The 16753-nt window shown below is 38.5% G+C and overlaps 1 protein-coding gene across 3 annotated transcripts in view; it reads left to right on the top strand.

Moving 5' to 3' along the window:
• The window catches only part of Smad2 (SMAD family member 2), a 66285-nt gene that overhangs the window by 10970 nt on the left and 38562 nt on the right, over positions 1 to 16753 (top strand). For 2 of the 3 annotated variants that reach the window (XM_048363714.1, XM_048363715.1), the window contains exon 2: positions 11314 to 11599. In XM_048363714.1, the coding sequence (XP_048219671.1) occupies positions 11364 to 11599 (236 nt within the window). In that variant the 5' untranslated portion in view covers positions 11314 to 11363. Of the gene's footprint in view, positions 1 to 8546; positions 8826 to 11313; positions 11600 to 16753 lie in introns of those variants that run through there. The other variant, XM_048363716.1, reaches the window with a different exon arrangement.

Below are 16753 nucleotides of genomic sequence, written 5' to 3'. Positions count from 1 at the left end.
TAATTCAAATTGTGAGAAGAAAATCTTGTGTTTATGGGAATATACAGTATTATAAAGATGCCTGTTTTCCTCTATTTATTTATAAATTCAGTCTCATTCCAATTAAAATCCCAGCAGGTGAAAGGGAATTTACTTTGTCAGATATCAAGACATAGTATATTACTTTACTGGTTAAGACACAATGGGTGTTTGCCTTAGATATAGATTAATGGAAGGAAACAAAAGACCCCAGGAAGGCAAGTAGCATTATATATTGCCAGGGAGGAGTTTCAGTGAGTAATGCTGATGTACTTGCTTATCTGTATTGGGGAGAGGGAGATATATGACTCACACTATACATAAAGTAAGTTCCAAATAAGCCAGGCATGGTGGTTCATAACTGCAATCTCAGCTTCTCAAGAGACTGAGATCAGAAGCTCGAAGTTCCCAGGCCAACCCAGGCAATAAAGTTCACAGGGCTCCATCTCAACAGAAGCTGGGTATAATGGTGCCCACCTCTCATCCTGGCTACAGTGGGAAGTTTTTAAAACAGGATTGCAGTTCAGGCATGAGCCTGGGGAAAAAGCAGCACCTTATCTCAATAACGAATGCAAAAGAGGACTGGAAGAATAGATCTGAGACGGAGCCTGTGCCTTCCTTACCTATGAGGCCCTTAGTTCAAACTCCAGTGCTGCCCCCCCCCCCAAACTAAAAGCAAATGTTCCCAATAGATTAGAAAACTGAAAATGAAAAGTAAAATGTAGATTTGATTTTTAGATCACAGCATGTGGATTTTTAAGATGGTACAACTTTATAAAATAGGATTTAATGTAATTGGTAAATCTGATCACATTAAGTGAAATACTGAGCTGGGTGCTGGCGGCTCATGTCTGTAATCCTAGCTAGATCTAAGTAAGGATCATGATTTGAAGCCAGCCTGTGCAGGAGAGTCCATTAGGTTCTTTTATGTCTAACTTAACTACAGCTCCACTGTGGCTCAAAGTGGTAGAGCACTAGCCTTGAGTGAAAAAGCTCAGGGCCAGCGCTCAGAACCTGAGTTCAAGTCTCCCCCCCCCCCCAAAAAAAAAAAGTATTTACTGAAGTATTTAAAAATACCATGAAAGGACACTCTCTGAAGATATGTGGAGCATGTATATTTAGCAAAGATTAGTTCATATCCAGCACTGGTGGAGTAACAGCAAGCACAAGATTCTGAGTTCAAACCCCAATACTAAAGAAAAAAGGGCAAGTCCAGAATGTATAAATCACTGCTGTGAGTTAAGGAAAAGTTGGTGAATGTGAGCAGTGGTTCCTAGGAATAGAATCCTGGAAAGTTGCTAATTGTGAGAATATTCTGTTTCTTTAGGCTTACAAATACCACAACCTCTTCCATTGTACTCATCCTCCTATTTGCCAAAATTAGAGGAACTAGGTCATGTCTGTATGGGTAAAATAGAACTTATGGTTCTCTAGGGAGACTGACTGTCAACTGGTACTATCAGTTAGTATAATATATATGGTAAGGTTGTGGCTTCCTTACACTGTTTTTTTGTTTGTTTGTTGTTTTTTGCCAGTCCTGGGGCCTGAACTCAGAGCTTGAGCACTGTCCCTGGCTTCTTTTTGCTCAAGGCTAGCACTCTACCACTTGAGCCACAGCACCACTTTGGCTTTTTCGATATATGTGGTACTGAGGAATCGAACCCAGGGCTTTATGTATACGAGTCAAGCACTCTTGCCACTAGGCCATATTCCCAGCCCCTTACACTGTTTTTTGATGATCTATAATGGGAGATAGTTGTGACAGAAACAGAATTAAAGTCTGTTTTTTTTATAATCTAATGGATACATCCCAGGATCCACTAAATTGACTTCCTCCTTACTAATGGTTCTTTCATTTAGAGAAATGGAGTACAGCATATGGGGAAATGTCTCCTTGTGTGTGTACATTTAGTTGCAGTGTAAAGTCTTTCTCACTGTAGGGCTCTTTTGGTTAAGAAGTTTGAAAGTTTATGCACCAGAACAGCTTTTATATGGTGTGAAAAAAACAAAACATATCAGACTAATCATGACAGGTTGTAACAGTGGAAAACTAGCAATCTTAAGTAGTCATCAGGAGGAGAATGGACAGTGCCATACATGGTATGCTGAATGTCAGCTGAAAGAGTGAAGTAAGATTCAGGATTATATATGTATTGGCAAGAGTACTTACAATGCTGAGGGATGAGAGCCATTGAGATGAATGCTCATATATTTGCAAAGTATACAGAACTATTATTTGCTATTCTGTGAAACAAAACTTCAGTGATTGTGGTAAAAATCAGAATAGTGGTAATCTGAGAGAAGCAGCAGATAGGAAATAGGAGCAGAAAGGTATGCATAGAACAGAACAATTGTATTTCTTATATCTTACTAAATACTTACATGCTATGACTTGACAGCTAGATGGAAGGACAAAGAATTCTGTTTATTTTAATTAGTGACTTCAGTTAAATGGGGTTGGGTATGACATTGCACTCATAGTTTAATCAGTCTCACTTCATCTCTCATTGTCCCTTTCCCTGCCCTCCTTCCCCAAATAGTTTCAGCGTTCTGTTTTCATACATTCAATCCACTTCATTTACTTATTAGCCCAAGACCCTCCTACTAAACTCCAGCAGAGCCTGTTTGTCTTTCCTCACCCTCACCTCCTATTGATCAGCTTTCATTGAGGTTCTTTCTGTTTTTATATATTTGGTGATATATTTCAAAATAATCCATCCTCTTTTTCTCTTCTTTTTTCTTCGGATTAATCTCTTAGACTCAAGTTATAGGTAAATATACCGATAAATGTAGATATATATACACATATACATATACTGATATATATATATACACACATATATCAGTATATCAACATCCTTAGCCATAAAGGAAATAAAAATTAAACCCATGCTATCAATCTATCTCACCCCAGTCAGAAATGTATACATGCCATGAACAAGTATTTTTTCGAGATCTAGATTCTACATATGAATGAAGATATACAGTATATGGTGAAGCTTGTCTTGCTCAATTTTGTAAGTTTCAGCACAAGGAGACCACCATGTGGTTCAGGCAGAAAACAAGAGTTTATTGTGGGGAGAGAGTACTGCTGGCCTGCACTAGGTAGAGGGTGCAGGGGGTACAAGGGATGTAGGGGAAGGGAAAAGGGGAGAAGGGTAAGGGAAGGAAAGGGAAAGGCAGGAGGTGGAACTAATGATGGAGATTATATAGAGAGGGTGGTGAGGAGGTGTGGCCACAGGGAAGGGCAGGAAGGAGGTGGCTTGAGCCATGACCTCAGAGCATAGAACACCGCCCACTGCCCCCAGGTGTGCCAGTTACCTGGGTAGGAGTGAGGACTTATAGGGAAGGGGTCAGTTTTTCCTGGGCAGACTTAACAAATTTGATGTCCTCTCTGTACAAATGATATTTTATATTTGGCTGTATAATATTCCACAGTAAGTATATACTCCATCTTTATTCTTCTGTTAGGTACCTTGGCCGATAATAAAAATAAACATAGGTAATGCAGGTATCTTTCTGGAATATCAGTTTTATTCTCAAGTATATGCTAAGTAGTGGTATGGCAGGTCCATTTTTTCCTTTTTTTTTTTTTTGTCATTTGTGGGGCTTGAACTCGGGGCCTGGGCACTGCACTGTCCCTGAGCTCTTTTGTTCAAGGCCAGCTCTCTACCACTTTGAGCCACAGTGCCATTTCCCATTTTTTGTTTTGTTTTTTTAGAGAACCTCCATACTGATTTCCATAGCAGTTGCATTAGTTTACATTCTCCTTCTCCTCCTCTTACCTCCCTGACTCTCTACCAGTATTTGGTTGTTAATTTTTGATGGATGCCATTCTAACTGAGAACTTTAGTGTGGGTTTTTTATATCCTTTATGGCTGAACCTGTTGAACATTTCCTCATGTTTCATTAGCTATTTGTATTCTGAGAACTGTGTTCACTTTGCAATATTTATTAGAGTCCTGGGGCTTGAACTCAGGGCCTGGGTCTATAAGAATCTCTCTGACTTCCCTGCTGGCATTGGATTCTCTGCTGGCATTGGCTTTAAACCATGATTCTCAGATCTCAGTTTGCTGAGTAGCTAGGATTTCAGGCGTGAACCACTGGCATCTGGCAACTTATTGATTTGTTGATGCATGCTAGACACACACTCTACCCCTAAAACTGTATATACTGCCAACCTCCCTCCCCTCCTTGCCTCTTCCCTCCCCCCTCCACTTTCTCCCCTTCTTTCTTCCCTCTTCCCCTTTCTTCCCCCCTTTGTTTCCTCTCCTCCCCACCCCTCCCCTCCTTCATCCTTCCTTTCTCTCTCTATTGATCAGTATTGGGACTTGAACTCAATACCTCATGTACTCAGTTAACTTTTTCACTCATTGCTGTTTGAATCATGCCTCAAGTCCAGCCTCTTTCCTTGTTAATTGGAGTTCAGAGTCTCCTGGATTTGTCTGCACTGACTGGCTTTGATCAGTGATCTTCAGGTATCAGCCTCCTGGATAGCTAGGATCATAGGCATGAGCCACCAATGCTTGGCAGTTTTTGTTTTTTAAAATAGCATTCAATTCTCAACAAAAACGAAGGTGCCTGGAGGAAGAAGTAAATCAACAAGATTGTTTGAGCTTTTGTGGCAAAAGGCTGCACAAGTTTTATTTATTTTGAGTCCAAAATAAATGAAAACATCACGTTTTCCTAACGAGGACATTGGTTTTAACAAATGTGTTAGTTCTCCACAAATTAATATAAATTCATTGCACATCCAGTCAAACTCCTGCAGGTGTGTGTGTGTATGTGTGTGTATGTGTGAACTTAAAATAACAAACAGGTGCTCAGCCTGGCAATATCAAGAGAACATTTGTAATTAAAATTGTTGCTAAGTACAGACAAATACACTAATGTGAACAGAATAGAAAGCTCACACAATAAGACCTTTATTTAATAGGGATTCAATATATGACAGAAGTGGCATTAAGGATTATTAAAACAAACTTTAACAAACAGTGCTGATAAAATAGGCTAACTCATCATCTTGTAAAAACAAATTTCTGTTATGTTAGAAACCTATGTATAAAAAGTAAAATGTGTAAGAATATGTAGAGGGATTCTTTTCATAAAGTCAAGATTTGTCAGCACAGTACTTGGCCCATATGGTTCTGAGTGTAAACAAGTACACCAATAGGTGTACTATTCTGTGTTCTATGTTAGGAGAATGAGATATCTTATAAAGAAGCAGTTTTATCACAAAATACATTGAAATATAAATTTGTACATTCTAGAAGATAATATTAGAAAATGAAGCAACCATTTGGAGAGTTTTTGTAACACATTCAGGGATTGTGTTTATATCAGAGTAAGAATGTGCGGGAAGTACAGCACAATTGAAGACTACAAAGAATATGAACTCTAGTTGCATACAACATCAGAGAATGCTACTTGTCAAATTGTTACAGAATTATTAATAACCTGAAGACTATTTACTAGAAATCCAGGGTAATCCAACTTGTTAATTAATTGAAACTTTCCAATGAGTAATTGTAGAATCCCAGTTTTAACTCATATACCATTTCTTAAGTTTTCTTACAGCTATAAAGGTAAAGACTTTGTTGTTTTGAAACCTGCATCCAATAAATATCACTTTATTGCTGGAGTTAGAAATAATTAGCATCTAAACTTAGTTTCCAGTACTTTCCAATGTTGAAGAAAGCTAACTAAAGAGTTTGATGGAGACTTGTGTGTTCCCCAGATGACTCATTTGGATTTTGATAACAAATTGTTTATAAATCTATGATTTTTAATTCCATTTGGTTACTAGGAACCTGTTGCTTGTCTTCTTGGTCATCCTATACTCAGTTTATATTTCAGACTCTGGTTAAATGTAATACTTCTGTGATTTTAAATAAAGTAAATGTTCATCCAGTTGAAATGCATTACCAGCATTACTGACAAATATTATTTTGTGACATTTAAAAATTGTCCAGAGAAAATTGGATATTAGCAGCCACGAGTCTCCAGATAGGAAAGGTTAAGAGTAGTAACTGTTGACCCAGTTCCACATTGATCATTACTGATGTGGTTAAGACATGGGACACTGAAATCATATGGTAGTACCAGGTCATGTGGTCAGTCAGATGACTTAGAATAGGCTTAAATTTCAGATGTTTTCATTTCTATTAAGAATATATATGGGCACCTAAGAAACATTTCTCCTAAGTAAAGTGTAACATAAACTATTCAGGATTCTTTCTGTTACTCACAATCTCTTTATTTTTGCTCATTGTACAAAAGTTTAATTTTTATCTATGTTTAGGCTAAAATTTTGTGAATGGAATAATTCAGTAAAAAATAGAATTACTTTCAGATGGATTCTTTTTTAAAAAGATTTTCTCACAAGGTTCAGCCCTACTAACTTAACAAAAGGATGGATTTATTGTAAGGGTAAGATTGTGGGAAGAAGCTGGTGCCTGGCTCATGCCTGTAATCCTTGCTACTTAGGAGGATGAGATCTGAAGATCACAGTTGGAAGCTAGCTCAGCTCAGGCAGAAAAGTCCCCAGGGGACTCCTGTCTCCAATTAGCCACTCAAAAGGTAGAAAGTGGTGCTGTGGCTCAAGTGGTAAAGCACTAGCCTTGAGCGTGAAGAGGATCAGGGACAGCGCTCAGGCCCTGAGTTCAAGTCCTACAGCTGACAAAAAAAAGAAAAGAAAAAAGATACAGCAAGTAGTCCCCAGAAAGTAGCTTTGGAGGTTGTCTTCTCTGTTTGTTCTTGGTATATGCTTGTTTTTGTCTAGCTTGATACATACTCTGCCAAGTCTGTTGTATTTCCTTTCAGCCTCTTGACTTTGGAAGGGACACAGCTACTTACATAATGGTGTGCATAAAACTGACCCTGGAGTCTTACCTTTCAAGTCCGCTGTAAGGTGTTTCTCATAGTGGTCAGTGTATAGCAGGTAGATGCATCAGATACTTTTGAAATCCTCCTTTTCCCTAAGGTATCCATATCCAGTTGGGCCATCACATGTGAATTGCCTCTGAAAAAGCCGAATTATCCTGTTGTGTTTGTAATCAGAACTGGGCTTATTGTCCCCTTCTTTCCTACCACCATGTTTCACCATATTACTCCATATTCTGGTAATAACCTAAGTATTTTTGTAGCTACTTCAAAATTTCCTGTCTTTACAAAACATGCTGAACTTTCTGCCTGTATGCTATCTCTCCGTTTCAGCTTCAGTCCTGCTGTCATTTATTTTTGTGATACCTCTCCCTTCCAAAGGTTGAATTAATCATGTTCTCTACTAGGATAAGACTGTCACATGGCATTATATAGTTCCACAGCACATTCTTGGTGGTGCAGAGCAGAAATTTAGCAGAGGCCAAAGGTCGCCAGTATAATTTTGCTGCCTGTTAGTCCCTAGCTTCTAGTTGGCAGATGTGTTTGATGGTGTATGGTGTTTTGTGTATTTGTTTTGTTTTGCCAAGTTGAAACTTTATATACTATCATGCTTATTTAGGTGTTTTATTGCAGAGGCTACCACTGAAGACAGTTTAATGGGGCTCCTGACAGGTTCTAGTTGTTCCTATAATTGCCTTACAGTTCTCTAACTGAGCAAATGTCTTTCCCATCATTTGTGCTGTATTACTAAACAAAGGCACATAATCCTGTTTATTCATTCGTTTTACATTTTTGGTGTCTACACTGCAGGGCTGTCAGTGTTGACAGAGGTACATTGAGAAGGACTTCACATGTCTCTAAAATGAGGTCTGTGGTCAAATGATCAAACGGTATACTGTGTTGCTTCTCTTGGAAGACTCTTGGGAAAGTGAGTGGAGTTTCAGGACTCACAGTTTTTGTGTGTGTGTGTGTGTGTGTGTGTTTAACATCCTTTTCTTTGAGAAGTGACTATTATTTGGATTGTGATTGTTATATTCTAAAACCATGCTAAAGCCGTAGTGTATTAAGAAGGATCCTTTTAGGATTCAAAGACTTTCTTATTAAGATTATGCTTAGCATTTCATTTTTACTAAGCTTACAGATCTGTTAAAGCAACCATGCTGTCATTGCCTCAAATAAGTATCAGATGCCATTTTATACGTCCAGGTTTTGTCCCGAAAACAATACTTAGATTTTTGTTAACTAGGAAAAGGCCCAGTTACAGCAATTTTATAAAATAGGACAAAGGAATATACTAAGAGATCATTAATATCAATTGATTTACAGGAGTTCTTTGTATATTTTAGTCAGTAGTCCTTTGCCAGATGTATGCATTACATTTTACCAATCTGTTCTTTGCCTTATCCTTTTTCAATCATGTCTTTTAATAAGCATTTTTGATTTTGATGATTTTTGTAGATTTGCTTCATGGCTAGAGCTTTGTTTTAAGTTCATGAAAATATTCTGTATTTTTCTCCAACAGCTTAAGATTCTGTTTTCCTATTCAGGATGATATGAGATAGTAATAATGATATGAGGTTTATTTATTTTACATGTTATTGAAGAGATACTGAAAAGTAGATGATTGACGATGCCTTCCTTAGTGGAAAATGAATTGATTGTGTCTGTGTGGTAGGTTTACATTAAAAAAAATTTTTTTTATAGATACAGTCAAGCCACTAGGATACAGACACCCTCAAGAACCTTAATCTTCTCATCTCTTATGCTGGAGAATTTGTCCTTTACTATGACAAGCTGTTGAGGGAATCTTTCCCTTCCCCAGAACTTGATAGTAGTCCTGAAAGGAATTTACAGTCCACCTAGGGAAACTCAAACTCCCTAACAGTAATGAGGAAGCCCGACACCCAAATCTCTCTAAGATCCAGGTGGGGCACATTTTTTACGTAGGTACTAATTAATGGTGGTACTATTGGTCCCCACCAATAAATCAAGGCCAGCTTTCTGTCCTAGAACTCTTAAGACAAGGGACAAGGACTGTGTTTCAGATGTGACACTAGTCTCAGCTCTGTTCCTAGAAGTTACTTTTTCCTTATGTTTTATACTCTTAGTTGTAAATCTGCTTATTTGTCTCATAATTTTTCTTTAGAGGCAGTCTTGCTCTGTAATCCTGGCTGTTTTCTAGAACTTGAAATTCTGCTTCAGCCTTCTGAATGCTGAGTTTATAGGTGACTGCCACCACACCTTGATATTAGTGAGTCTTATAAGGTTATATAGGTCTTCTCACTTCTTTTCTCTTTTTCAAGATGGCTTGATTATTCTGGGCCTTTTTGTGTGTAAATTTTAGTATTGTCTTAGTGGTTTTTTCTTTTGGTTAAGACAGGGTTTCTCTATGCTACCCAGTCTGGCCTTGAACTTACACTTCTTCTGTCTCCCCCCCTCCCCCAACTGAACCAAAATTACCATACCTTGCTCAGTTTCATAGGAACAGAGCATTTGTTAGAATTTTGATAGGCACAAATTGAAAAGAGTATACACTTAAACGGACCCAATTGACATTTAATCCTGGATATTGTGAATTTTTTCCACAGAATTTGTGCTTCAATTAGGGTACTTTAGTTTGGTCTAAAAGTTCACTTCTGTTTTCTGTGTTATTAAAATGAATAGAATCTATATAATACTGTATTTTTCATTTCTAACATTTCCTTGTGATGTTTTTATGGCTTTAATGTTTATTATGAAATTCTCTTAATTCATTATGCATGCTGTCTATCTCTTCCATTTTGTCCTTTGGTATTTTTAGTATGGTTAATTTAAAGTCTGATTATTCCAACATCGAGATCCTCTCTGATTATCTTTGATCTTTGACTATTTACTACTACTGATACCTTCTGATTTTTGATTGAATGCTTTCAGAAAGTAGTCCATTTTTTTATGTTAATTTGATAGACTGTGTGGCTAAGTAAGTGTGTAGTTGACCTAATTCTGGGCTTTCTTGGAACATTTATTTGAGTTAAAGTGTCTTGAGAATCTGACCAAGGCTTGTCCTTTTTCCCACTCCTGTACCCCTCTTTTGGGTCACCAGGTTTCTGAACCATGGAAGATTTTGCTATAGCCCAGCTCTCAGTTCCTAGGTCATTATCAAGTCATTTTGCTCTCTAGTCCTGCCTAAGGCTTTTGTGATAAATGAGATATCTTTCTGCTACTGATACTTGCCCCAGGTTTCTGCAGTTCTGCTCTTCCCCAGTCTTGACAGTTTAACATCCAGGATATCTGAGTGGAAGTTTTTCTTTTATTTTTACTGTCCAGCCTCAGCATCTGGCAACTGACATGTCTGGTCTCTTGGGTCTGTTTCTTTCACCTATACCACCTATTTCTCCTTTTCAAAATGCAGATTTCTGGGCTGGGGATATGGCCTAGTGGCAAGAGTGCTTGCCTCGTATACATGAGGCCCTGTGTTCGATTCCCCAGCACCACATATACAGAAAATGGCCAGAAGTGGTGCTGTGGCTCAAGTGGCAGAGTGCTAGCCTTGAGCAAAAAGAAGCCAGGGACAGTGCTCAGGCCCTGAGTCCAAGGCCCAGGACTGGCCAAAAATAAAAAATAAAAAAAAATGCAGATTTCTATTGGGCACTGGTGACTCGTAACTGTAATCCTAGCTACTTATGAGGTTGAGATTTGAGGCTCAGGGTTCAAAGCCAGCCTGTGTTGGAAAGTCCATGAGATTATTATCTCCAATTAAAACATCAGAAGTGGAGCAATAGCTCAAGTGGTAGAGTGCTAGTTATGAGCACAAAAGCTCAGGGACAGTACTCAGGCCCCAGAACTGGCACACACACTTTTGTTTTTTAAACATAGAATGTTTTATTGATAACTAACAATAGCTTATTTTAGGGGATTTTTCCCCCTTTTCCTAATAAAAATAAACTTTGGGCATCCTTAGGATGCTTTGGGAACTTCGTTAAACACAGCAGATTAAATACGTGTGTTTTCTTTCCCCTCACACTTTATCAAAATGAAGGCAAAGGAAAGAGAAGCATCAGTTCTGGAAGGACTAAGAATGGGTAAGGAGCAATGGCAGAGAGGTTACCCACATTTTAGAGTGTGAGTGACAGAATGTCTTTCCTGACATAGCACTGCTAGAAAGACAAATGAAGGATAGCAGAGAAAACAGACAGAACGTATCAGAGAAACAAAAAATAAAGTTCTCAGGACTTCAGGATCCACTGAGTGTTCATAACAGTAGATGAAAAAAAATTATTTTCACAGTTTGTTTAAAGTAGTAAAGACATTTTCATGGAGAACTTTCTATGGAAGCAACAGTCTAAATTTCTTGTTTTATAGTGCTTTCAGGAATACCGTTGAAGTCATATTTGATATTAAGGTTAGTGTTTAACGTTTCAATGTCTTTTCTAGGGTAGCTTCACAAAGTGGTTTCAGTGTGGATTGCTGCTTTGGTTACGAGCATGTCGTCCATCCTGCCATTCACCCCTCCAGTGGTGAAGAGACTGCTGGGGTGGAAGAAATCAGCTGGCGGCTCTGGAGGAGCAGGAGGAGGAGAGCAGAATGGACAGGAAGAGAAGTGGTGTGAAAAAGCAGTGAAAAGTCTGGTGAAGAAGCTAAAGAAAACAGGACGATTAGATGAGCTTGAGAAAGCCATCACCACTCAAAATTGTAATACTAAATGTGTTACCATACCAAGGTAAGTGTGGCTAGATCTAATGTTTGATGACCCTGCTGTTGAAAATTACTCATAAAAACTTAAAGGAAATGAGTTTTTGTTAATATCACAGCAACTGTGAATAGTGATTACTAAAATATGATTGTGTTTATCCTGTTATGCTAATTGTTTCACTAGTTAACTCTCGCTTATTTTACAAATCATTTTCTTGAGCAGTGAGATTTAATTGAATAAAATGTAAGATACTGAAATGTAAGTTTTATCTTCATTGCTTGAATTTCTTCTTTTAATTTCTGTAGTTGAATGGTATTTAAATAAAACATTCAAAATTCATATTACTCACAAGTAGTGACTGACCATTTTCCCTTAGTCTAAACTTTAGTTAGTAAGTAGTTAAAAAAAAAAGCCGCTGATTTTGATTAGCATACGTTAGTGGTACAAGGGAGGTTTCATTGTGGTATTTCTACATACATCGATAGTGTATCTCAATCAGCCTCACCCCTCTTTCCACTTTCTCCCTTCTTAAGACGATTTCAGTAGGTTTCATGATTATATTTTTATACAGGAGGCTGCTGACTTCTTACTGTGTTTTACATGGTTTTAGCTCAAGCAGCATTGTTTCTAAGAAAGAATAGTATGTGCTTCTTAAATGTTATATGTAAGACTGACCTCTTAAATTGGTAGGACTTGTTTCTGAAGAGCTTGAAATTTTGAGTGTAAATTTAATCATTTGCAGATTAGTACCATGGTCAGAAGTGCTTTGACAAGTGGCTTTAAAATAAGTTCAATACTTTGTACATTATAAATTAGAGTGTTTGCAATGTCATGTGTGGGCTAGTATACCACATGTGAAATTGTTCTACTTGACTTGTTTCCTGTGAGTTATGAAAAACACATTCCTGATGCTTGTAGGTAATGGATCCCAGTTACACCACACTATTTCCTGTCTTGTTGGGTAGATTGTATCTTTTACTTTATTATTTTATGTGTATCTTACATGTGTCACTTTTCTTGGTTTATTTTTTTGTTTTACAAGTGCTTATGGCACGCTTATTACGTGGACAGCATTTGGGGTGCTGAGCTCCTGGGGGATGTCCTTGGTGATACATACAGCTCCTGTCCTCTAGGAGATAGTAGATAACTATACACACTTAAAAAACAAACCAATGAATGTAATTCATGGTAGTAATGACTGCAGAAGCATCAGTGCAGCTGTATGATAGAGAATGCTTAGGGACAAGGAAGCTTCTTTGACTTAGAGTTTTTGCTTGAGCTGAGTCTGAGGTACAGTAGCTAGCTTACTGTCTTCTAGGCAGAGGAAAGAGCCAGTGTAAAGTCCGAGGTGGAAAAGCAATTATATTGGAGGATTTAAGAAGAAGGAGACAATAAAACTTGGAAGAACACTCATATAGGGCATGATAAGGAGCCATTGGAGTTTGAACATTGGTCTAAGTAAAATAGGAAGCAAATGAGAATTATTATTATTATTGTTTTGTTGTTGTTGTTGCCAGTCCTGGGGCTTGAACTTGGCTTGGGCACTGTCCCTGAGCCTCTCTGTGCTCAGGGCTAGCACTCTTATGACTTGAATCACAGCACTACTTAGCTTTTTCTGAGTAGTTTATTGGAGATAACGGTCTCATGGACTTTCCTACCTGGGCTGGCTTCAAACCCTGATCCTCAGATCTCATCTTCCTGAGTAGTTAGGATTACAAGTGTGAGCCACCAGTTCCTGCCTGCAAATGAGGATTTTAAAAAAAGGAATTTTAAAATCTATTTTTAAGTATTAAAATTTGCATATTACTAAGACCCATTTGTTAGAGGTAAATACTGGGGCATAGTGAGTGAGGGTGTGTGTTTGTGTGGGGTGTATGTATGTCTAGCTTGGGGGATGGAAGTAGGAAAATCAGGCTGCTGTGACAGTATTCTAAATGCAAGTATTGCTTTTGTAGTTGTTTTTCTTTTTTTACCCTGTGTCTCTCAATTTTGGTATTCCATTTCAACGAGGGACGAGGTAACAAACAGTAAAAGTAATGTATCCAATGCCTAATGTATGAAACTAACCTCTCTGTATATCAGTTTGATAATAAAAATTTGAAAAAAAATAAACGCAAGATGATAGAGGCTGGAATGGTATGGTTATGTTAGTACAGAAAATAAAGTTTGATTTAGCATGTGTTTTGGAAATGGAGTTCACAGAACTTGCTGATTGGTTAAAAATAAGTCAAATTTTATTTGTTAGTATATCTATTGTATAAGTGGCTTTGTTGTGCCAAGTCGCAAGACCACCCCCAAGAAGACCACCGAGATTCAGACACTCCGAAATGCAAAAGCAAGGCAAGGCTTTATTTAACGAGCTGCCAACTTGGGCCTCGTCCTACCCACCGACACAGCGGAGGTTAGGAGGAAGCCCCGAGCTGTGATTACACAGGGCTTATAAAGGCAAAGAACAAGGTTACAACAATCAGCTGTGCAAGCTAGATTAGAACACAGGTACAAATCTGATTGGCTCAGGGTTCGATTCTAAAATGGGGTTCACGTGGTGGGGCCTGACTTTAAAGTCTGGCACCTCAGCTTTTCAGTTGAGTAAACATTTATTAAATGACCATGGCATAGCTTATAAGCTTTTCCCCACTGGAGTTTCTTCTTCTTTTGGGTTTCTCACATTCTAGTAAAGGAGATAAATCTTAAAAAATAATTTTAGGTGTCAATGAAAAAAGCTAGGAGCTGGGAAGGCAGCTTAGTGGTAGAATGCTTGCCCAGCATGCATGAAGCCCTGGGTTCAATTCCTCAGTACCACACAAACAAAAGGCTGGAAGTGGCATTGTGGCTCAAGTGGTAGAATGTTAGCCTTGAGCAAAAGAAGCTTAGGGATAGTGCCCAGGCCCTAAGTTCAAGCCCCAGGACTGGCAGAGAGAGCGAGAGAGAGCGAGAGAGCGAGCGAGCGAGAGAGAGAGAGAGACTCTACCTGGGAATTTGATCCAGGCAAAGTTTTTGTGATGCTTCCTTTGGGGGTGTTCTTGATATTTGATGCTTGATTCTTGATGGTGAGGCTCGAGGAGGAATTAGTTGGGAGAAGCCTTTTTCATTAAGAGCAGTATTGTTATTTAGGAACTACAGGTGGAAGAGGATTGGTGAAGAGTTTCAGGTGACCAGGTATCCTTTGTACGTAGTGAGGAGCAGGATATGATAGTCATCGCTGGGAGTAGGAAGGACTGCCAGCCTGCTCTATTAGGGCCTTTACACTTAACCTGAGTGTGATTGGGGAGGGTGGAGCCATTGAAGAGTCTTAAGTCCAGAGGGCAGCTTGGTTTTAAGTAATAGCACAGGAGTGTGAGATCTGGAATGGAGTCAGGGTTCTAGTCAACATGTCAGAGAGAACATAGCCATATAGGAGGGGTGGAGCATGGTCTACATCAATCAAGGATCTTTTGTCATTTAGTGAGGTGCTCCATGGAGAAGCAGGTTAGAGGTCTTCTGTGATACAGCAGATAGTGGCTTTGGCCTGATTGTTCAAAGTGACCCAAGCATGGTTTTACAATGTAGAAGTGTAAGGGCTGGTTCTGTCGCCTGAGCTGTTCGCTTAAGTGTTACTCTTGAGTGCAAAAAGCTCAGGAACAGTGCCCATGCTGAGTTCAAGCTCCAGGACTAGCACCCCCCCCCAAAAAAAAAACCCCACAAAAAACCAACCAAAGTAATAGGTTGCCTCTTATACTTTGATACATTTTTAAATTAACTGTTTAAAACTTGTTCTTATAAAGGTGTTGTACAGAGGGGTTACATCATCAGTCAGGTAAATGAGTGTATTTCTTTTTGGACAGTGTCACCCCTTCCTTTGCTCTCTCCCAGTATTTCCCTCCTCTCCTGTCTTTGTCCACAAGTTGTATAGTTCATTTTCAACATAGTGTCAACTGCAGTCTACCGCTGCTGCATTTGTCCCTCCATTTCTGTGCTCCCTGTATGCCCCCCCCCCCGCCCCCAAGACAGATAAATGAACAAACAAGACCAAAAGAAAAGAAACTCTCTTGTTTCCATTTTCTGGAGTTCTTAATTTCAGAAACTGTAGTTTTAGGGTTAAAAAAAATGTGGGTTCCATATTTTTGTTGAAAATTTCCACCTGTTTTGTCTATTTTCCTGTATTTTCTTTAATATACTTATAATAATAGGTGCTGGTAACTCACACCTGTAAACCCTAGCTAGAGGAGGCTGAGATCTGGGGATTACAGTTCAGAGCCAGCCTGGACAGAAAGGTCTGTGAGGGTGAGGCTTTTATCTCCAGTGAACCAGCAAAGAAGTATAGGAGTGGCTTAAGTGGTAGAGCAACTAGCCTTGAGTGAAAAAAATGAAAGCTCAAGATCTGAGTTCAAGCCCCAGTACTGGCATACAGAAAAATAAACAAGTAAATTAATACACTTTAAATTCTGTCTGCACCTCTTACCTGCATCATCTATTGGCTTCTGCTATTGTCTTTATTTTTTTGGTTGTCATATGATGTTTTTCCTGCTTCACATTACATAAGTTTGGTTTATGCCATATATGTATAGTATATATAATTTATACCTGTCTACATGGGCAGTATGTATAATTTATTCCATGTGTACAGTATATATAATTTGCATATAAAAGAACATAGTTGCTGAAAAATAATCTTTCATTAAGAGGATTTGATCTACCTATGTCAAAGAAGTAGTAAGAAAGTTAATTTATTAAGGGCCAAACTGTGTTGGGACTGAGTTACATTTTAATTCATTAATTAATGTAACACTGATACTTAGAGCTTATACCTCATACTTAGAGCTTATACCTCTTCTGCAGACAAGAGTTTTGACTGAAAACCTTGAGGGCTGCCACCCAGTATATCAAACAATGTAGGATATACACTCCTACCTTTTTATAGATTCAGTGGTCTTTTAGCCTCAAATTCTGAAATGAAGTAGACTTGTGATTGTCAACAGTTCTACTGTGTTCCTTTCCTCAGTACAGTTTCTTTCCCAGGCCAGTCCTGATCCTTAGTCTGTACCTAGAATGTATAGATGATCTCAAAGAAGGAAATGGCAGCTATCAGTTCACCAGGAAAGTGTTCCTTTTGATGTTAGTTTGTCTAGATCTCATTACTTTGATAGCTCCCCATTGTTTTTGATCATTTGCTTTTTTCTTCTTTTCCTTCAGATTGTTACT

The sequence above is a fragment of the Perognathus longimembris genome, chromosome 15, assembly GCF_023159225.1.
Source record: "Perognathus longimembris pacificus isolate PPM17 chromosome 15, ASM2315922v1, whole genome shotgun sequence".
Taxonomy (NCBI): domain Eukaryota; kingdom Metazoa; phylum Chordata; class Mammalia; order Rodentia; family Heteromyidae; genus Perognathus; species Perognathus longimembris.
This window is presented reverse-complemented; position numbering and strand designations above follow the sequence as displayed.